The following is a 23642-nucleotide window of genomic DNA, read 5'->3' as shown; positions in this document are numbered from 1 at the left end:
AAATACCCAATCTGTTCCCAACTATGCCATTTGAAGGAAGCCCTGTAATAATAATCTTTAAAGCCCCACATTTCTTTTCCACTTTTCATGTATTTAGCCCTTATTAATTCCTCCAGCTGGCTTTTGATGATGTACAGTTGCTATGAAACCAGTGATGTATCTATAAAGCCTCTATACAGACAATGTAAGTTTGCTCTTCTTTCAGCTTCCAGATATTGTGGCAGCTATTGAGTTTTGCGTTTCACTACACAGCACATCTGTGTTGCATTGCGTCTGTGGTAATGCAGTGACATTGTGGTTGGGCTAGACGCTATTCTAGGAACCGTAGGACAAGGGGCGAGGAACATCCCGGACAGGCCGCCATAGTGCTGCAAGGTCGACAGAGAAAAAATGCCAGAGAATGCAGACACAGGAAGACAGACAACCATCTGCACTCACAATTAACCTAATCTTACTAAGTGCATGTCTTTGGACTGTAGGAAACTCCACACTGTTGCCTGAGAGGCAACAGTGCTAACCACCAGGGAACCTTGCTGCCCGAAATTAAATTTGCAGATGTAGAATGAGCAGTAGGCTGATAAAAACTTTTGAAAAAACTTTATTGACTTTTCCGACATATAAAGGTGTTAAAATACTTTTCCTATGGATCTTACATGTCTACCATGGAATTCTTCATAGATTTCAGCCGCGCAGTGTCTCTTCATTATAAGGTCTTGGGCTACACACACTGCTTCACCATCTCTCCATCCTCCTCTCAACAATGCATCAACAAGAGCTTGAAAAACAGTATCCTGCTCTCTATGTCCAACACTTCCTGTTTCTGGAGTGAATGACAAATGCTGGAGCATTTTAATGCATCGACTAGACCAGCGTCTTCACAGCTTCACATCATTTAAACGCACATACATACACAAAAACAGACAAAAACACTGTCTGCTGTTTGCAAAGACAACACGACAGTCTTCATCATAAAAGTTCCCGTTCCCGTTTCTTCTAGCAGCAACTACTTTTTCATATCTGCTTTAGTTGGTTTGTGTTTCAGTAACACATTCATAACTGAGTGCACTGAGTGTGGGGGATACATAGAAAGACAGTTTGAAAATACCCTGTAAGTTCCACTTGAGCGCCTCTCATCCTGTCAGCCCACTGCAAGGCCAGGTCGCCTCAGGGTCAGCCCATCTCTGATTATCTCATATGATTGGCGGCTCTGTCCATGGCCACGGGCGAATGAGTCAGTACGACATCAAGCCTTATTGGATGAGCCCTGAGATCAGAGGCGAGGTCAGAGGTGGCAGAAGACCAGAGGGGGGAGATGTTAGCTTATGATTGGTTTATGAGTGACAGCTTGACACAACCAGGTAGGCAGAGAAGAAGAAAGGAAAAAGGGGTCAGGTACCACTAAGATGTATTCAATTAGTTGCCTTGGCAATCGTAATAGGATTAGTTTAATTTAGAATCAGCATGATTGTGATCTATTTGTGTGCTGCTGTTGCAATCTGCTTCTGGGGCTGGAAAATGTGACTTGTTTTTTAACCGGTAGATAAGATGTACTTTATATTTTCATACGTTTTGCTGTATTCCAGATGCATAACATAATGCAGCTTTCATTTGAAAGAAACTTTCAAGTTGTCCTCAAGTATGTTTGTTTTTTATGAGGGAATTTTAAGCCTTTATTTGATTGAAGAAGTGGAAAAAGAAGTAGATTTTACTCATTCAACCCCAAATTGAATGGAATTAGATTTGGTGGAATCAAATTGGGAAACCACTTCCTGTGGTTCATGTGTCCATGAGTTTGCTTGGTCTCACCATGCCTGCGTTGACTCTACCTGGGTACTCCAGCTTCTTCACACACTGCAAAGACATGCATGCTAATTAACTGGCGCTTCTACACTCTAAAAAGTAATTCAGAGGCTTAGTAAATATCACTATAAATATAAGTTAGATGAGCCTGATAAAATCTATGAATATCCTTTTAGTAATTATTTGAGTTTGATAAGTTGAAATAAATGTCTAACACGTTAACTTATGTGTTTGTGTTAAATTAAGGTATTCATTTACATTTATCTCAGACAAAAAATTCAAGTATGTAAGGCTTTGAGCTAAAATGGAAAAGGCTCTTGTCTTTTTAGTGCTTGTTTATTTTGAGTTATTGCCATGTTTATGAAAATTTAATTTTCATTTGGAAAAATGTTTAACATGTGGTCATTTTTCATACATGTATTATGAAAAACACAACTACATATTAGTTTGTTTGGTTGTTTAGACTTAGACTACCAGTGGAATACAATGACATTCATATTTGAATGTTAGAGGGTGATCGTGGCTCAAGAGTTGGCAGTTTGTCTTGTAATCGGGAGGTTGCCGGTTCGAGCCCTGGCACCGACAGTCTCGGTCGCCTACTGCCTTCTGGTAGTGGTCAGAGGGTGCCAGTGTCCGGCCGCCTCGCCTCTGTCAGTGTGCCCCAGGGCAGCTGTGGCTGCAATGTAGCTTGCCATCACCAGTGTGTGAATGGGTGGATGACTGAATGTAGTATTAAGCGCTTTGGGGTCCTTAGGGACTAAGTAAAGCGCTATACAAATGCAGGTCATTTACCATATTTAATATGAAGTACAATTTTGATTACATTTAGTTTACAATATTAAGTAAATGGAACAAAATTTTGGATTAACTGACCATCTGTATTTCAGTTACATTGACCAAGCATGTCAGTGTTATTTACTCAATTTTTTCATGTTTGTGTAACAACTACAATTATTCATTTCAACTTAATATGTTTAAGCTTTAGTTATTCAATTGATCAAGTATATTGAACAGATTTGAGTGGTTTCCAGTATACTCAATATTTTTAAGTGCAAAAGTGTTGCGTCAAAAATTTTAAGTAAATGTCAGTGTTAGTTTTTACAGTGTACAGTGGTCATAGGTGAATGGTTGTCTGTCTTTCTGTATTAGTCCTGCGATATTATAGGCAACCTGTCCGGGGTGTCCCTCACCCATTGCCCCACAACAGCTGGGATACACTTTAGTCTCCCTGAGATGCTTAAAGTGAAGCTATGCTTTTAACATTCATGGATTTGTCTAAAAAGGGATGTGGGGTGTACTCAATTAGATTGAACTAACACTACAGATTTAGATTATTATTATTACACAATGAAAAGTAATTAGGTTGGATTCAGTTACGTTAGCTGATGAACATTATGGGTAATTTCATTGGAAAGCATTCAACTCCTACAACTATGCTAGACCCTGCTGTTCTGTATACACAACATACTATAACATTTTTCTTTTTTTCCCGTAAGAATTTAAATCATGACACATTCCAAAGATTGCTCAGCACTGCTCCACCACCTTATAATTGAAATTAATATCAACAAACAGAGCCACACAGCCCTCAGTACTGTTTTCGATGTTCTCGCAAGTAATTTCGTAACCTTCAGTGAAAAACTCCATACCCCTTTTCTCTGTTGTCCAGGTTTCCGATATTCTATTAAAAGGCTGGTGAATCAACTTAGGTAATGTTTGATGTTGTGAAAGTTGGCATGTAGGTGTCTGCTGTTAAAGTGAATTATTGAAAAATTTATTTTCTGTCCGTCTAAAGGGTTGCCTGTCTAATAACAGCAACCGTTTTTAATCTTCACGAAAAAGTTGTTATCAGGGTTTATGTCATTTTGCATTTCCTGCTGATGGGGTTCAGTTTCAGATCATCTTGCAAATCATGAACAGTTGGATGTGTTTTAGCTGTGTCGGTTGCTATGAAGAAGTTGTCATAGCTGGTTGGCAATCATAAGTTCCTTTGTTTATTTAGCTGTACTGCTGCAGGGATGATGTGGATGAATAAAGAGTTTATTATGCTGCAAATAGGCAGTGTCCCTCTTTGCTCTTGCAGCTTTCATTGCAGCATTAACGCCTTCCTTTTCCTCCTTACTCCATCTGTAAAGTCCTTATTTAGGTGTATTTTAGTTTGACTTGGCCCAATGGAGGATAATCATTTTGTCCTTGCAGTTTTACATTAATCAACAGCCAAAGCACTAACGCTGAAGTTTTGAAATGCAGAATCCAAAACTATTGATGTCATAGTGATCTTTTATACTCATCATGTATCTAATTTGCATTGTGTAGCAGTTTATCTGTGCCCTTTTCAAAAACATCCAGTGGGCCAGATTGGAGTCCTTGCCAGGCCTGTTCTGGCCCCCAGGCCTTATGTTTGACACCCCTGCATTCAAACTACAGGAGTTGCTTGACTATGGAAACCCATCCCATGAAGCTCCTGGTGCACAGTTCTTTTGTTGATGTTAATACCAGAGGAGGTTATTGAGTTACTTAGTCAGCAGAAGGCTGGACGCTTTTTACGCACTACGTCTCTCAGCACTTGATGACTGCTCTGTAACTTTATGTGGTCTCCCACTTGATTCCTGAATGCTTCCACTTTGCAATTATGCCGCTTACAACTTGATATGGATGATGAATGTACTGTAGCCTCAAAACGATATCTCGATACATCAGGGAATTTGCAATAATGATGTCTCTGACTTTATATGTTTAATAAATACTGAAAAACATCTTATCAGTGCTTGCAGCTTGCAATCAGCAACATTTATTCATGCACTCAAAATCTAGTCCCTTTTCCATCTTTCTATCCTTCCATCCTAGGGAAGGTAGGGAATGGCGTTGTATCACTGACATCATCACCTAAAACTTTATACTGGGATTATCCCAGATGATATGATGTGGCACAACCCAAGTGTTTGATTTGAAACACCTCTGGCAATGGGAGTGAGAACACATATTGTCTAGTACTTTTAAAATCGAATATGCACACAGATTTTAAACTTTATAACATTAAAATCTGTGAGCTACTGTACGAGACTTTTACACTGACTTCTGTCGCAGTGAGTGAGGCACTTTAACTCTATCTGGAAAGCTGTATATTAGAGAAAACTGTGGACACACTGAGCAGCTGAATGAAGGTTATGAACTGCAGTGTACACTTCAAACATGGAAGTGAGCTTCTCTAGTACTTACAGTGCAGCAAACAAGTTGTGCGCCTGTCTCCCCCACTAAACTCCCTCTCCCATGCTCTTAACAGCTGCACTCAACTCATCTTCCCTTTCTTAATCATTCCTGCACTTCACCCTCACTTTCATATGCTGCCTCAGATCTCCACCTCCACCCACACGTTGCTTCTTTAAAGCCTTCATCCTTGAGTTTCTCTCTCTGCTTTTGCTCAGACTTTTCCCTCCTTTTCTGCCATTCTACCCCCCAACCTACCTCACTTCTTGTCTTCTTTCTGTCCATCTTCATCTTTTTACACCATCTCTCTTCTCCTAGCCTCTCTCAGCCTCTAACTAATCAGTGTCTCATCGCGTAAAGCTACTTGTTACAGCTGGGGGGGGAAAGGCTGAACAAGCCAATAATCTCCACCATTGCTCAGGTTCATTGTCCAGCTCAGGTAAGAGTTCAAGTGTTTCAGAGGGCCGCTCAGATCACATCAAATCCCTGTCTAACTTAACCCCTGAGATTGTTCCAAATAGCACATTTCTCATTAAAAGTGCCTGAGTACTCCGTCAAATGTCAGAGCACTGAGTCTGCAAAATTTTAGCAGCCCATTCCCTGGATATATTGAATCTGAAAAGAGAATGTCAGGGCAAGGATTTGATGGATTACTGACCTGACCAATGGGATTAAGTTCAGTCAGAAGATGTTAGTATCAATGAGGTGCTATGGAGATGAATAAAACACGTTATTAAGACTAAAGATGTCTGTCCTTTTACAACATTCAGAATTTGAGAGGAGCCATCAGGTTGGATTTCACTCCAAAAACAGAAGCTAAGAAATCAGGCCAACAATCGTGGAAAGAAGTCTTACCCCATTCAACCCTGATGTGCACAAAACTAAATTCTAATTTAATAATTAAACTACACTAAGTACAGTCACATGCTGCTCTTTTTTTTTTTTTTTGCTGTCGTTAAATAAAAGTGAAGCTCAAAAATGTGACAAACTAAACCCTAATTAAAAGTTTATTATTCCCTTGGGAGTAATTTGGTGGGTACAGCAATAAGCACTGAAATCTGTAGTGGAGATGAAAGTTACTTAAACAAACATATTTCTAATCCTGGGATAATAGTCCTCAACATGAAATATAAAATGTAAACAAAGTTAACTTCAGAAAGTCCAGATGAGCAGAGTCTCTAAATGGTCACGTGTACTTAGATAAAGTACAGATGTATACAGATGCTATGTTGAAAATGACTAAGTATATTAGTTATAACACTATAATATACAAAGTATATCAAAATATACTTTGCATTTTCTATTTATATATATAGATGTGTGATTAACTTTGGTGTATTATTTATTTATATTTAACTTGCGAAAAAAGTATTATTATCTGCTAAATGTTTCACTGCCAGTCCCTAAGTGTGTATGTCCACTGTTTGGGCTACAGTGGGCTTTTAAACAAACTCAGTTTTAAATTGTCCAATTGTCCCCATGATCACTGGTGGATTAGTGATGAACAGCGATGTGCAAGACTAGCCACCTAGACGATTACACATTGATACCCTTGATTTTATTTTATTTTTTTACAAATACTATATAATACTAAATAGCAGTTTTCTCGACCCCTTTCTCTTTTTCTGCTGGCATTGCCAACATTAGCCAGATTAGCAAACTAGTCTGATATTGCATATATTTTCAGCCCTGCTGACCACCAGAGCACCTGACTCAAACTCCCTCTCTTTGCCATTGAGAGCATCCTCAACCACCTGGTATGGCCACAGCACCGCCTACGACTGCAAAGCTCTCCAAAGAATGGTGCGGTGCTCTGAAAGGATATTTGGAGGCGAGTTTCTCTCCCTCCAGGACATCTACAGGAAGCGGTGCCTGAGGAAAGTGGGGAGGATCATCAAAGACTCCAGTCATCCCAGCCATAAACTGTTCAAACTACTTCCATCAGGCAGGAGGTACTGCAGTATCCGGTCCCGAACCAGCAGACTTTTTCCATCAGGCCATCGAGACTGCTGAACACTTTATAGACACCTCACTTGCACTTACCGGAACTTTGACATTATGCAATCCATACTGAACATATATGCCATTTCTTTTGCTAAATATTCAACTGCTGACCTTTGTGTATTTTATTTTTAATTTATTTATTTATATATATATATATATATATATATATATATAAAATAAATAAATTAAAAATAAAATATAACTTTTGTTTTTTCTTAAAATTCTCCTTCTCTTATATTTGGTTGTTTCTTATGTTTCTTGTATTTTGCACACCACTGTTGCTTGTGAAGCTTGCACACAAGAATTTCACTCACATGTGCTGTACCAGTGTACCAGTAATGTGATGTGACAATCAAAGTGATTTGATTTGACAGTCCTCATTTATAAAGTGCTCCGTAAACCCTAATATTGTGGCTAACAGGTGTATTTTGTCTAATTGTCCCTAATTGTCCCAATTAGGGACAATTAGACAACAAGAAAGAACCACTTACTTCTAAAAAGACACAGGGTAGAAGTGAACAGTATAGCATTATTTTTAATGTAAAACTAATTATAGGAGCCAAAGGCGGTACAGAGTGATTCCTGTTAAACTGCTTCTCTATCATATACTAATGTGGGACTTTTTAGTGGCAATCAACTTAGTGACGTCATATTCTGTACTCTGACAAAATGGCACTGAACATGCTCTAAAACTTGTGATGTAAAACACCTGTTTTTTTTTAATCAGTGTTAAATGGCAATTTTAAGTGAGAGTTGTTTTTAAAGTAGGACTCAATGACGTAAATGGTTTATATGTATAAAATAAATCACTGTATGAATGCATGAACAGATGTTGCCTGTAGCATGAACGTGCTTTAGGTGGTCGCTAAAACTTGAAATGCACTATATAAATATGAAACTATTCAGAAAACAGGAAGAAAGATACGAGAAAACAACAGCAGTGATAGCATGGGCGGAACAGCTAAGCAGCAAGCTTTATCTTCCCACAATGCTCTGTCAAGTCGAAACAGCTACAGATTTAGGTGATTTAGATGATTGTGCCTACACCTACGCAAAAATAACACCACTCAGTATTTCCTTTTTATAGGTCAATGAACGCCTGAATGTAGGTTGAAGGAGAAATCTAATAACTATCTACTGTCATAAGAGACGTGTTGGAAAAATATAAATAAATAAATAAAGAAACCATTGAAACAATGGTGTGGATACAAAACCCCAAACTTGTATTATTAAGACTGATGTATTGAACATAAGGCACTACACATTTTACAGAGAAAGTCCTGAAAAAGGCTGAAAAAAGCCCAAAAAAAGGAAGCAAAGTAGGACCGTTTCAGTTTTTTGTTTTTGTTGGGGTTTTTTTGCCTGTCCTGTTTGGATCTTTAGCCATCAGAATTGTTGTCTGAAGGCCAAGAAAGATGCCAAGCGGATTTACTTTACCAAGTGGATCATCATGGCCTTGCCATATTTGTCCATTTGATTGACCTTTACTATAATGATATATTTATTTGATTTGATTTTCGGTTGTTACAGACGGGACAGACATGACTGGGGGATAGGAGGAAGAATGAAAGAAAGACAGGGAGGGGAAGAGAAATAGAGGGGAGAAGAGACGCTGAGAAAGGGGGGAAGAAAAAAAAGAAAAACAAACAAAACACCTGGATCACCTGTATGGAGATAAGAAAAAACAGTAGAGAAAACAAACAAACATAACAAATACAACACCATCACAATAAACTAGCTAACAGTAGATAGGAGTAGCTACTAAATATTACATGTTATTGTGCAGCACGCAAGATCGACAGCGCACAATGTGCTTTGAGGTAGCAGCCAAGAAAGGTGTAGTTTGTGTCTGTGTACACCTGTTTGCATCAGCACGCTTGTATTCAAAAGTTTCTCCATTTAACGATCTGCTAGGGAGTGTGGGGAGCCATAGCCCATGAAGCAGGTATGAAGGAGATCCAGGCCCCAGACATCCAGAGGCCCCAGAATACGAGGACTCAAGGAGGACCACCAGGGGGGCAACCGTGCCACCCTCCTGGGAAGAGCTGAGGAGAGCCCCAAACGAGAGGTCACCCAGCAACCACAGAGCAGAGGCCAGAGGGGGTTGCAGTGACGTGCCCGCGGGCTCTGCCGGCAGCCAGCTGTGCCAGAGAGGACCGAGCCTCAGGCCCAGAGGCCAGAGGCTTGAGGGCACCCCACCCCCCGGGAGGGGCCCAGCCGGGCCACAGGCGCCTGGCCCTGCCAATCGGCCACCAGGAGTGAGTCGGTACATACATGAGCACCCAGCCCCAGACACCAAGAACCACCAACACACCAACGTCTGAGAGCATCAGCCAACGGCAGCAAGTGTGGTGAGGGGAGATAGGCCTCCATACCTCAGAGAGCCTGAGATGTTCCCAGAGAGGTGGAGTCTAACGGTGTGTTCACACCGAACGCAATGGACGCGAATAGAGCGTCAGGTTTACATGTAAAGTTAATGGAAAAGCGCGATGACCCGCGATTGCGGCTCCCGCGAAAATTCGGAAGCAGATTTGCGTCGCCAAAACGCCTGAAACTCGCATCAGTCTAGCGCGTTTGGAGCGTTTGACTCGCGAAAAAAACCACGCGCGTGAGTTTTTGTGTTGTATTTTGTGCATCGCGTCTACCGCTCAAGTTGGAAAAATCTGAACTCCAGCGTCAAATCGCGCCGCGACAACCAATCAGGAGCCTGGTGACGTGGCTCTGACCTAGGTCAAAGGGGCAGATCCAGCCAAAGCCCTTCATTCTTCATTCAGTATGGAGGAAAAGCTCATCAGTGCCGTGGCTAATCACCCTGAGCTATATGATGCTAGCTGCTACTTCTACCGAGACAGGAATAAAAAGGACCTAGCTTGGAGACACATAAGTGAGGAGATCGGGCAACCTGGTAAGTTCATTCCTTCTTTTTAATTTTCAGACTGACCCGATGAAGCCGCGCAAAAGCTAGCAAGCCCGCCTACTGTCCCGCGATTTTCCCACTGATGTACAAATACCTTTCCGCTAACAAGATAATGCGTTTATTCAGAGGACATCTGCAGGAGAAAGTGGAAGAGCCTCAGGGACACATATAATAAGGAGAAGAGGACAGAGAAAGAGAAGAGGAGTGGGTCTGCAGCAGGATTGGGGAAGAGATGGAAGTTCTTCGCGGTCATGGGGTTTCTGGACCCCTTCATCACCCCGCGGGAGACAAGCGGCAATATGGTGCGGACCGTGGAGAACTTCTCCCCCGAGGACCAGGGACAGCCCGAAGAGGCAGCAGGGGAGTGTCAGTCAGAAGGTATGTTTAAAATGAATTAATGTAGGCAGTTAATTTATGCATGTTGTCATACAGGAATATATTTTGTTTATTAATAAACAGTATACAGTAGTCCCGCTGTTCATCCGTCACTGCCTCGCCTTTTCGCTGATTCTTCTTTTATTGCACCGTACAGCTTTCAACAATGCGCATTGCATTCTGCAGCCCAAATGACAAATCTCCTCCGTGTCGTGTCTCCTGCGCTTGCCAAACTTATCATGTTTTGATAACCATCACGTCCAATAGATAAAAAACAGCACAAAAACACTCTTAACTATGACCCTAATTAAGAAAAAGACACCTGCACCGGGAGAAAAAAAGGTGCACAAAAGTGGCGCCGCAGACGGCGAAAAAGCTCGGCATAATACTTTTACGTTTTAAAATCGACAAAGGTTTGCACTTTGAGAATCAACTTGTGAGAACTGTGACTACTGTTCATGTGCTGCAATAAATGAGAGACCACTGTATATAATAATAAGTATATAAGTATATAATAATATAATATTCTCTATGACTATTGTCTTCAACCTGTTAACATTTAATATTGTCTTGATAGAGTCAAGTAATCATGCAGCAGAGTCCTCCCCTGTTGCTTCTCCTGGCTCCCCAGTCCCTGGTCCCTCCACTCCTGCTGCTGCACCCACAGGTATGAACATCAAGCACCGCTAGCTTTTTACTTGCTTGAATCCCCTTGTGATCACCTTTACTAAATATCTACAACCAATCTGTTCATATCCTGTTTTTTTCAATTTTGAAAATGAAATCTAGTAGCAGCCTTCTCATTACTTTATGTTGTTTTGTGCTGTGTTTTACAGGCCCACAGAGGAGGACAGCTCAAAGGCGGGCGAGGACGGGTCCCAGGACGGTCCATCGGCGGTGGAGCTGGCCATCCTGGAGTCCCTAAAGAGGCCACGCCCGTCTCCAACAGAATATTTTCTCCTCAGCCTTGTTCCTGCTCTGGAGAGCATGCCGCCTCAAACACGAGAATTCGTGAAATTTCAAATTTATAAATTCGTTTTTGAAAACAGCACAGCTGTGTTAAATTTGGAAACATTGGACCCTAATGATCAGTAGTTTTCTGATGAGGCAGCAGGTCTCCAGGGCAGAAACAATGTTCTTATTTTTCTCCTCCTTCTCCCTGAGGCTCTTCCACTCCAAGCTGGGTCCTTTTTATTCCTGTCTCTCTGTAAATAGTTAAATTTTATATATTTATGTTTAATGTTTTTGTTACTGAATTTATATATTTTTTCAAATAAACATTTATAATGACAAATGTCTCTGTTCTACTACACAGCAAATATTGGCACTTGACTTGACACAAGTAGAATTTATTTCATATTATACTAATGACAAAACATACTAATACAGTGGGATACAAAAGTTTGGGCAACATTGTGAAAAGTAATTATTTTCCTGTACAAACCATTGGTTGTCACAATAAAAATTGTCAGTTAAATACATCATATAGGAGACACACATAGTGATATTTGAGAAGTGAAATGCAGTTCACTGGATTTACAGAAAGTGTGCAATAACTGTTTAAACTAAATAAAGCAGGTGCATAAATTGCCAACACAAAAAAAGAGAAATGAAATAAATATTTAGTATATATCAATGTGTGTGTCTCCTATATGATATATGCAAGTGACATTTTTTACTGTAACAGCAATTCATACAGGAAAATAATGACTATTAATAAGGTTGCTCAAACTTTTGTACCAGACTGTATATAGGAACATAGTGAAGACAAGTTACTTAAGAGAGTAAAAAGAGGTTAGTTTATTTTGGAGTAGAACTCCATTTATTGAGAAAATTTTAAAAAGACAGGAACACTCTTTAGAGGTTTGTGGGTGGCTCTTAAAAGAGCCGTTGTGGGGAAGTCACTGGGACTTCAAACAGGCTACTCCTTTGGTTGCCAAGACACTGCTCCCTCCTTTGAGAAGTGAGCCATGAATTTCTCCCTCACCAGGACAGCCTCTCTGGAGGAGTTGTTTGCTGCCATACGACCCAGGCCTTGCAACGGCTCCACCACAGCAGGTGCCACACCCCTCACAGCAGGTGCCCCTCTCTCGTCCACACAGCGCAGAAAATTATGGAGAACACAAGTTGCCTTCACACACTTCTCCGCAATTTCAGGACGGAGCTCCATGGCGTGCCGATACAACCTCCACTGTGAGGAGAGGATACCGAAGGCACCCTCCACTATCATCCTGGCCCTGGAAAGGCGATAGTTAAAGATCCTCTTCTCTAAAGGGAGGAGGCGTCCAGGCAAAGGCCTCATGAGCTCACGCCGCAGCGGGAACGCTTCATCAGCCACAAAGACATAGGGCTGGGCTCCACGGTGTTCTCCACCAGGTAGAGGCTGGTCAGGAGGCAGATGGAGAGTCCCAGCCCGAAGAGCCTGACCAAAGGTGGAGTTGGCTAGAATACCACCGTCGCTGGTCCTCCCGTACCCCCCAACATCAATGACGCGGAAGCGTTGCTCTGCATCCACAACCGCAAGGAGAACAATGGAAAAAGTTCCCTTGTAGTTGTGGAACATGGATCCTGAGTTGGGGGGTGCCTTCGTCTGGACGTGCTTTCCATCCAGAGCTCCACAGCAGAGAGGGAAGTTCCAGCGCTCCTGGAATCCCTCTGCGATGGACCGCCAGTCTTCAGTTGAAGGCACAGCCATGAAATCATCCACTAGACAGCCCCAGATGGCCGTCGCTACCTGGGGGATGATCTGGTTCACCGTGGACACACCAACTCGAAAACTGAACGCGATGGTCCTGAAGGAGTCCCCGGTGGCAAGGAACCTGGACAAAATTGTTTAAAATGAGTATTATGTGTACTGCAGTTACAAAATATAATATTGAAATTACAAAATTACAAATTACAAAACATAAATCTTACATAAAACATTTTGTAATTATAAGGATAATTACATGATGTTACGGCTGTGGCCATAAGAACACTGTGTGGGCTGTTTGTTCTGTGTCTCTTTACTGTGTTTAAGACTCTTTACAGGTCCCTCCCCTAATGAAGAGTAGTGCGCAGCTGATTGGACCATGGAACAGGTGACCACATTCAAAAAGCCGCTCTGACAGCTCCAGGGAGAGAGAGTGTGGAACGAGCGAGTAGCCTGACAGCCGTCGCAGTCCTGACCCTGGTTTTCCCAGCCTGTGTTTATCTTGTGTATTTGTGGGAGTGTGAATTGTGAAAGCCGCTCCTAGTGCATTAGCTGAGAGCTTAGGCACTCGTGGGCTGAAGCGGAAGGGGTGAGCTGCCTTTTCTTTTGGAATCGTTTTCTCCTGTTTTCTTGGTCAGGGAGCGAGGGATAGCTCTGTCATTTGTTTGTTCTTTTTTCTTTCCTAGGGTTTAGTTAGTCTTTTCTGGTGGGACTTAGTTGGTTTTGTTCATTATTTTGGCCTGGGCTCACCCTGGAGCTATGCTTCTTGTCCTTAAATAAAATCACTTTTTTTACTCACAACTGGTTTGGATGTTTGGCTTGGGAACCAGGCCGGGGATTTGTCTCTCTCTCCTCCAACCTTATGTGCGTCCCTACCCGCCTAGATTAGGGGCGTAACACATGATATATATTAGATATAATCTAAAACAGTCTGCGGTGATTATATACAAATATTCAACTATCCCAGAATTAAACCAGGTCTAAATAAAAAGGAGTGAGTATCACTACAAAGGTTAACTCAGTGGTTCTAATGCTACAGTTTGATATCAGTAAACACCGAGCGCATACATTGATATGACACCACAGCCATGCTATCATTGCAAACACTGATAACAGCATAAATCGAATTAAATCGGGACTTGATGAGACCTTCTGAGTATCAATGGAAATATTATAAACAGTCATCTCCGTACCACAGTTTACTATTAGTAAACACCGAGAGCATTCACTGTTAGCATAGCACATCCATGTTAGCAGTGTATAAATGGATGGTTTAGCATATATTAGCACAGGTATCAATAAAGGACTACCGTATTAAATACTTTTACTAACCTGCAGGTGGGATTGAGCGCCTGTAATTGGTGTCTAGGCGGGCGATTCTGGGGCCGACGGGGGAAAGACGGTGATATCGCTGGAATCGGCCATCATCCAGGCGCAGCTCCTGGAGCAAATGGTGAAACTCATCAAACTGCTCACGCCTCTGGAGGACCTGATCAGAATCAGAATCAGAAAGGGTTTTATTGCCAAATGTTGAGCAGGTTTACAACATTAGGAAATTGCTGCGGTGCTTAGTGCAAACATACTGTTATAAATTAAGCTTAAATAGACATGAAAATAAAAATAAGAATAAGAATTAAAAGTGCTAAGTAGATAGATAGATATATACATGATATATACATGAGTGCAGGTGGTGATCAGTGCCAAACATGGAATGATGCAGTGAACACAGCGTAGGGTCATGTGTTAGTGGTGGGAACAGTCATACGGTTATTGTTCATGTGTCCAACAGCAGAGGGGAAGAAACTGTTCTTATGGCGAGAGGTTCTGGTGCGGATGGACCGGAGCCTCCTGCCTGAGGGGAGCAGGTCAAACAGACTGTGTCCAGGGTGAGAAGGGTCAGCTGAGATCCGAGCTGCACGCCCCAGTGTCCTGGAGGTGTACAGGTCCTGCAGAGATGGGAGTCTGCAGCCAATCACCTTCTCAGCAGAGCGCACAACACGCTGCAGTCTCTGTTTGTCCCTGATAGTGGCTCCAGCGTACCACACGGTGATGGAGGAGGTGAGGATGGACTCGATGATTGCAGTGTAGAATTGCATCATCGTCCGTGTTGGCAGGTTGAATTTCTTCAGCTGCCTCAGGAAGTACATCCTCTGCTGGGCTTTCTTAATGACAGAGATGATGGTGGGCTCCCACTTCAGGTCCTGGGTGATGGTGGTACCCAGGAAGCGGAATGAGTCCACAGAGGTGATGGGGGTGTCAGTCAGGATGATGGGGGGGAGTGGAGCTGTGTGCTTCCTGAAGTCCACAATAATCTCCACTGTCTTCTGGGCATTCAGCACCAGGTTGTTGTGGCTGCACCAGGACACCAGATGGACCCAGGTACGGCGAGGACGTCTTTTACGCCGCTGCTCTGCTCTCCACAGTACATAGAGAAGGGAGACTCTCTCTTCAAGCGCTAGCTCGACAGCTGCCATCTTGCAAAGATACCGTCTGGCACAACTTCCTCCCACATTTCCGGTTCACGCGCGTCTGACGCGCTATGGATTTTTCTTGGACACGCGTTGAGGCGCGAATGTGCACGTGTCAAATTAGGGGCGTTTGGGGCGTTTTGTTCGCGTCCATCGCGTTCGGTGTGAACACACCGTAAGACTCAAGCTGACATATAGACACAGACGAACAGGCGCACGCAGACACAAACGTGCATTCCCACCCCCATATACACAAAAAATACTTGGCACTCACCCGACATGGAGACAGCCACAAATAGACACTATACACACATTCACACTCCCCAAACATACTCTATATCCTAGGTCGGGGTACCCCCGCCCCCAGAGGGGCAAACCGTACCCGGACCCAGGAGATGTAACCCTTCTCTCTGGGGTGGAGGAAAGCAAACCGTCTTCTTATCTGCAGTAGCGGGGAGGCCCCGCATCCCAGACCACAATCTGACGGCCAGCACCTCCTCCCAGCCCCCCAGCCTCGACAGTTAACAGAACGGGGGTGAGTGAAAACCCCAAACCTCCCTCCACCTGCTCATATGTAGTGTTGCTGCGTGCTGTTCTAAAGTGCATTTAAAACACAGGAGGGCATGGAAACCGTCAGTGTCTATATGCATTTAAAGTTTCAGTTTTAAAAGATTTATTTAAAGGCAACAAGTTCTCAGAAAGGAGCATGTGAAACTTATAGACTCTGACAGCAGCGATGCAACTGGCAGCTCTGTGGGAGAGGAGAAATTAGCCGAGGCCAAGATGGATAAGTGTCTCGTGGAAAAAGGTAGAGGAAAAGATTAACAGTCTTACTTGGAGGCTTGAGTGATTGAGGCTAAGGGGGTCCTTTGGAGCGCAGGCGAGCTTACAGAAAGGTGAATGGCATGATGGAGAGTGGGCAGACAGGTAAGTCCATCAAGTTACAACTATGAGATTACAGGGTGTGAGTGGATGGTGGGGAACTCGGACTTTCTTGGAGGAACACAAGTGGAACAAGTTTGTCTATCTTTATGTACAGGGAGCCTGATTACCACCATCACACTAAAGACGATCTGGTGAAAATCTGCTTCAACATCCAGTCCTCAAATACCCAGGTGTTGATAAGGGAATGTAGATCTAGAACTCAACGTTTTTTGTAACATAAGAGAGGACGACAAAATAAACACAATAAACCTCAGAGCCTGCCTGGACCATGACAAAAAGCACAGTTACGTACAAACAGAGTTGGCAAAATACAGACATTCTGTACCAAATTACAAGTACAAACACTACTGTTAAAAATTACTTCAGTAAAAGCTGAAGTACCGAGTCAACCTCTTTACTCAAGTAAAAGTAAAAATGTAACGGCTCTGAAATGTACTCAAAGTAACAAAGTAGCTCTTTGGAGGAAGTTTCTATTTTTGTGCAAGGCTAACTGAACCTTGTACTACATTAATTAACATAATGATAAAATCATATCACTAGATGGGAAAACAGGGAGTGCAGAATTATTAGGCAAGTTGTATTTTTGAGGAATAATTTTATTATTGAACAACAACCATGTTCTCAATGAACCCAAAAAACTCATTAATATCAAAGCTGAATGTTTTGGAAGTAGTTTTTAGTTTGAAGCAGAAGCCGGACCAGGCGATGCTGATGAGGATGCTGGAACCGGACCAGGCGAGGCCGAAGACTCTGAGGCCGCAGCAAGCGAGGATGATGAGACTGCAGCAGGCGAGGGTGATGAGACTGCAGCAGGCGAGGGTGATGAGACTGCAGCTGGTGATGAGACTGCAGCTGGTGATGAGACTGCAGCTGGTGGCTGGACGGGCTCCTCGGGCCCCCCAGCTGACGAGGCAGATGGCTGGACGGGCTCCTCGGGCCTCCCAGCTGACGAGGCAGAAGGCTGGACGGGCTCCTCGGGCCCCCCAGCAAAAACAGTCTCAGAACCAGTGGGCACTGGAGCCCCTGGCACACACAGAACAGAACCAGCAGGTGCGGAGACCTCTGGCAGGAACACAACAGAACCAGCAGGCACACGGGCCTCTGGCAGGAAGGCAACAGAACCAGCAGGCACACGGGCCTCTGGCAGGGACAGAACAGGACCAGCAGGCACACGGGCCTCTGGCAAACACATAGCGGCCTGCAGCTGCGCAGAGCATTGACCCTGCTCAGGCAGCGGCAGCTGGGTGCAGTCCTCAGCTGGCTTCTTAAACTCCAGGGGTCCAGAGTCTGATGGGGGCTGAAACCCAGCCTCTGGGGAGGCCCTGGAGTGCATCTCAGTCTCAGAACTGGCCAGCCTTTGAGGAATGTTGACATTGTTCTTGGGTTTGTCTCTCTGCTTAGAGTACGGAGTTGTTGAACTGTCCGTTATGGGTTGGACTGACATGGCTTGCTGTACAGGAGGAGTAGGTGAAGGTGATGGCTGAACAGGTGGTGGAGCAACTGACACAGGATGCAGGGCTGGTGACTGCTGAACAGGAGGCTGAACTGAGGATAAAGCTAATGATTCTTCTGCTAACCGGGCTACTGACTGGGCCATGGATTGTAACAGGGTTTGTAATAAGTCTGGCTGTGACTGTAATTGACCTATGGATTGTGAGGCTGATTGTGGCGGAGGTGGCGACTGGGCTTCTGGCCGGGCGGCTAACTGAGCTTCTGGCCGGGCGGCTAACTGAGCTTCTGGCCGGGCGGCTAACTGAGCTTCTGGCCGGGCGGCTAACTGAGCTTCTGGCGATAAACAGTTTTTGTCCTGTGCCGTACAGAACATCACCCCTGAGTAAACGGTCCCACAGTTCAGACCAATAATACTGTCCTGTCCACTCACCACAGCTGGCTGCTCGGAAATCCCCAGGTCCGACTGTGGCGAGGAGCGTCGGCAGTGTGAGCGCCGTTTCCCCCTCGAAGGCTGGGTTGACGGGCCGGGCAGAACATCCTCTGTCGGACTGGGCAGTGAAGCATGAGCTGCAGGGTGGGTGGTAGCAGCCGGGGGGTGAAGACGGAGTCCATTCAGAATGAAATTCTGTGCGAGCGGGTGAAGTGAGCTGAGCAGCCAGGGGAGACCAGAAACCAAGCGCTGTAGCCGATTAGCCACGGCTTGGCGAAACTCTCTCCCCTCGTGCTCCAGCCACGCGTTGATTAATTTGTCCACAGAGTAAACAATGTCCTCCCGGAGCTCCTTGGGCGGGTTGAATGCTGCTGGGTCCATAGTGGCCGGTTCGTACTGTCACGGCTGCCGAGGCGAGCCGTGTGGATTTAGAAGGAGGACCCAAGATGCAGGCAGTGGATGAGATACCGGTGGTTTTATTTACAGAGGTGTAGTGGCAAACAAACAGTGGGGCATAACAAACAACTAAAGACACCTAAACTGGGAGAACTAAAAATAACAGACCTGGGAGCATATGACAACGGATGATGAATAGCAGAGAGACGCAGACGAGGAACAGGACACCGTGGAACACAGGGTAACAGACTGACACGGAGTTACACAGACTGACACGGAGGAACACAGACGAACCGGCAACAGGCAGGAGAACACACAGGGCTTAAATACACACACCAGTAATCAGGGGATGAGAGACAGGAGGGCAACACAGCTGGGAGGAATCTGGGCTGACGGGACAGGGGAAACGTAATCTGATCACACTCACATATGACACGGACCTTCACAATAAAACAGGAAACTCAGATACATGGAACCAGACAAGACATTGAACTAAACAGACAGATTCACAAACAGATGGGGAGACACCATAGACAGACAGATACAGACGCAGACTCAGAGGCAGATCGAAAATAACACAGAACTTAAACAATCATCTAGAAAATGATAACAAACTAAAAGCGCTGGGTCACCGACCCAGGACCATGACAATTATGGCATTAGAGGAGTGGTGTTAGAGTGGGTAAAGAGTTATTTGAGAGACAGGAAACAATTTGTGAAAATTGGGGAACATCAATCAGAGTGTATGGACATTGTTTGTGGAGTTCCGCAGGGGTCAGTATTGGGACCAAAGCTGTTTATCCTCTATATCAACGATATATGTAGAACATCAGATATATTACAGTTTATTCTATTTGCAGATGATACAAATATTTTTTGTGCTGGAGAGAACTTACAGCAGCTTTTGGAAATTGTCACACAAGAAATGATTAAACTGAAAACATGGTTTGATAGAAATAAGTTATCATTAAATTTGGAAAAAACGACATTTATGTTATTTGGAAATTATAAAAAAGATGCCGAAGCAAAGTTATTAGTAAATAATGTCGAATTAGAGCAAGTTTCGGATACAAAATTTCTGGGTGTGATAATAGATAACAAAATCTGCTGGAAACCTCATATAAAGTATGTACAAGCTAAACTGTCAAGAAGTGTCTCCATACTGACTAAAGTTAAATATTTTTTGCCTTCCAAATCACTCCGGGTACTTTACTGTTCACTTATATTGCCATATTTGGAATACTGTGCGGAAATTTGGGGAAACACATATAAAACTTCACTTCAACCAATATGTAAAATTAAAAAAAAAGCAATCAGGATAATTAGTAAAGCAATCAGGATAATTAGTAAAGCTGGATATAGAGACCATACTAACGCCATGTTTTTGAAATTAAAAATATTGAAGTTTATGGATCTTATAAAATACAAAACGGCAAAAATTATGTATAAAGCTAGATACAATATGTTACCAAGAAATATACAGAGGATGTTCTATGACAGAGAAGGAGACTATGAACTAAGGGGTAAATTGAATCTGAAGATTCTTAAAGCACGGTCAAATGTTAAAACCTTTTGCGTAACTATTTATGGAGTAAAACTGTGGAATAGCTTTACTGCAGAATTACAGCAATGCTCAGGAATTGGCAAGTTCATAAAGACACTTCAAAAATTACTCTTGGAAGGATATGATATTGAAAAAGACAATCACCCATTGTATGTATAAATATGTCAACTCGTATTTAAATTATAAATATCGTGCCAGCCTTGTTGATATAAGTTTTCTTGTGTATTGTGTGGAATATGTGATGAGGAGAATTAGGTAAATATGTGGGATTAATAAGATGTTGAGCAGGGGTAGGAGTTAATAAGTATGTGCATACTTCTTCCTACTCCTTTTCAGACCAGACAACTGTTATCTCATGTTAGACGAATGTGTTTTATTTTATTATATTTTTCTTGTTTGTCTGTACAAATACATGTGTGTGTGTATATCTACACATATATTCATATTCGTAAATGAAAATACATGTAGACGAGTATATATTGGTTTTTTTTGTTTGTTTTATTATGTCTGAAATAAATAAAGATACAGATACAGATACAGATACAGAGTAAGACAACATGCATGAAGAGGATGATGTGGACAAAATACTCATTTGCCTAATAATTCTGCACTCCCTGTACAAACTTTAGTCTAACTTTTTAAAATTCTAATTGTACTCAGCTCCCAGACACTGTGAGATAAACTGCACACAAACAGTGTGTATGTTTGCTGATGTTTGTTGATCTAAAACACTGCATTTAATTTAAAAAAAAAACTGTGACAAAATAATAACTCCACTCAAATGCGTTAAAACAGAGGTAACAAATCTGTTTTGAAAACTTAAGAAGCCAAAATTACTGATATTTGTTCAGGGAGTAAAAGTAAAAAGTAGTTAGGAATAAAAGGAATAAAATTTTTAAGTAAATAACTGAAAATTGTACTTAAGTGCAATTTTACTTCCCACCTCTCCATAAAAAGACCGTAATAGCAGGATAGAACAGAATTATAAAACAAGCAGCGTGCTGTGATTGGTTGTGGAAACCCGTCCTCAACCCATCTCCTTTTCCTTTTGTAGTCGTTCCTCTTAATGAAGCCTTTCACTTTTATAGTGTGCACATCCAGAACACTTTGATGACATGAATTTCCCTAAATCAAGGGTCACTCTTTTCGTAGTGTAATGATCTAAATGTTCTCTTGTGGAAAATTAAGTTTGATTTGGGATGTTGTACCTTGGGGCTGTAATCATATGTGATGCATTTCTAGCAACAGGGGGTGTTTTGTAGTTGTTTTGAATGGGTCTGAAGCACTTCACATTCTGCTTTTTTGCTCCAGGCGCCTCTCATTTATCCACTTGTGCCTCCCTGCTTTTATTGAGGAAGCACCTGCACTCAAAGTTGAAAATGACCACGCTTTGACGGGCTCCAAGAAGAAAATGACCCTGCTCTGCTATTTTTTTTATAAACGTATTGTCCAATCAGACGCAACTAGCAGACAAGCAGGCCTAATGCTCTGTTAAATAAAGGCAAGCAAAGGTTTTCTGTGGTTGTTCCTACTTATGCCGTTTCAGTGCGAGAGAACAAGCTGATAAATTAAAGAGCGTGAGGCAGTGACTGAAATAGATACTAAGTTTCTTCTTTTGTTCTTAAGTTAGCTAATTACATTACTTTATTTGATTCCTCACTTTTGATTGGCAGCAGCTAACTATATTTTGTTGCCTGGCAACAGCAAAAGGACCCTTTGAACACCTCTGCGTTTGCAAGCTTTTCAAAGTCAAGGCTTTTAAAATGAGCTCAACCTATTGTGCCCGTTTCGAAGGCAGAGAATAAAACTGCATCGGAAACAAAGCAGCCCATAGGCTGAAATAATTTTGGGTTAAATACAAAAGTGGAATGACTGTGAGACTTGAAAATAAGCCGCGACCTTCACTCCGCATGAGCCCATCTCACTTTAAATATGGAATGTTTCTAATAAATATGCTGCTGGTCTTTCAAACACAGTCACGCACTGCAGGGCTTTGCCCAGGAAATGTCAGCTCGCTGGATGGTCAATATCTGATAACCTTTTTATGCTTGATCAGAATGTTAACAGCGGTCACCAGGTTAGGCAGCACTGAAATCAACACCCGAAATCACTTTGAAAAGTGCAAACTCGTATCCACCTGTGGACTTGAAGCATGGCCTTAAAACATTTGTAACTTGAGGACTGGCTGTAGACCAGAGATTCTAACGGTGACCCAGTTTTACATTTCTGAAAATCTGCAGAACTTCTCAAACTATTTATCCATCTATCTGTCTATGAAATGCCATTTAGAAAATAATTCTATTGAAAATGCCTGCACTCTATAAACTACTACTAGTAATAAGGCTCAGTATTGTACTACAGATGACGAAATTTAGGTACTGTTGCATCTTAGAAGACTAAATGTAGTGAACCTGTAGCTGACCGTTAGTCGTCCTAAAGGAAGACTATGTGGAATGAAAACTTAATTTCCTTTTAATTTCTTAAACTCAAAAATGTAGTTTTAAAACCAAGAACTAACAAGTAAGTGAGGTGTGAGTGAAGTAAATATATTTAAGGTTCATTCTATATATTCAGACTTTCATTCTGTATATTTGACTTTTCATTCAATATATTCAAGTTTCAGCTCCCTGTAATATGTATATTTATGTATGTATGTATGTATGTATGTATGTATGTATGTATGTATGTATGTACCAGAGGGACAGCTAAGTTTGGACGCAATGTTACAGAGGAAAGGTTGGTTTGGACACCAGATAGGAGGGATAGTTGATATACTGGTCAAAGGATGCTGCAGATGCAGCTGCCAGGCAGGAGGAAAAGAGGAACACCATAGAAATAATCAATTGATGTAGTGAAAGAGGACCTGCAGAGGGTTGAAATGCTAGAGATAGGGTGAGATAGAGGTAAAAGAATGAATTGCTGTGGAGATCCCTAAAGAGAGTAGCTGAGAAAAGAAAATTAACATGAGTTTCAACTTCATTATAGCCATTTACACTATTATTGTCTCCTCTATTTTCACTGAAGATTTATCCATACAGTATTTGAAAGGTAATGCTCTCCAGTTTCTGGAAAATAGTTTAGTGAGTGCCTATAAAAACAACTTCAGGTAAGTCAAAAGATTTTGTGGCCTTGTAAGTCATTGGTCCGTCATATCTGAGTCACAATAACTATGGCGTTATTTTGTGCCACTATTCTGACCGCACGTAAAAAAAACTTGCAGGTGCAAGTTTTGTTATGTACACCATTATATTTGTGCCACAAAACCAACCAATCACAGACTTGGATGCAAAAAAATCTGATTGGCTGTTTCAGTTATTTCTAACTCTGGTAGAACTAACTTTTATTAGGCCTATTGTTTGCTAGGCTGTTATTTCTTCATACCTCTGAATTAT

The 23642-nt window shown here is 42.4% G+C and overlaps 2 protein-coding genes across 2 annotated transcripts in view; one reads left to right on the top strand and one right to left on the bottom strand.

Annotated features, from left to right (window-relative positions):
- Window positions 1-23642, bottom strand: part of LOC309697339 (uncharacterized protein) — a 281137-nt gene that overhangs the window by 86945 nt on the left and 170550 nt on the right. The window lies entirely within an intron of this gene.
- Window positions 9665-11228, top strand: LOC309697683 (uncharacterized protein; the record flags this gene model as incomplete). The annotated part of the gene is made up of 4 exons (XM_082519798.1): window positions 9665-9916; window positions 10055-10306; window positions 10881-10970; window positions 11140-11228. Exons 1-4 carry the CDS (start codon window positions 9787-9789, stop codon window positions 11226-11228), a joined length of 561 nt encoding a protein of 186 aa, XP_082375924.1. The 5' UTR covers window positions 9665-9786.

Source organism: Aulonocara stuartgranti (assembly GCF_965226115.1).
Source record: "Aulonocara stuartgranti genome assembly, chromosome: 20".
Lineage (NCBI taxonomy): Eukaryota > Metazoa > Chordata > Actinopteri > Cichliformes > Cichlidae > Aulonocara > Aulonocara stuartgranti.
The sequence above is the reverse complement of the archived record's forward strand: the minus strand, read 5'-3'. Positions and strand labels throughout refer to the sequence as shown.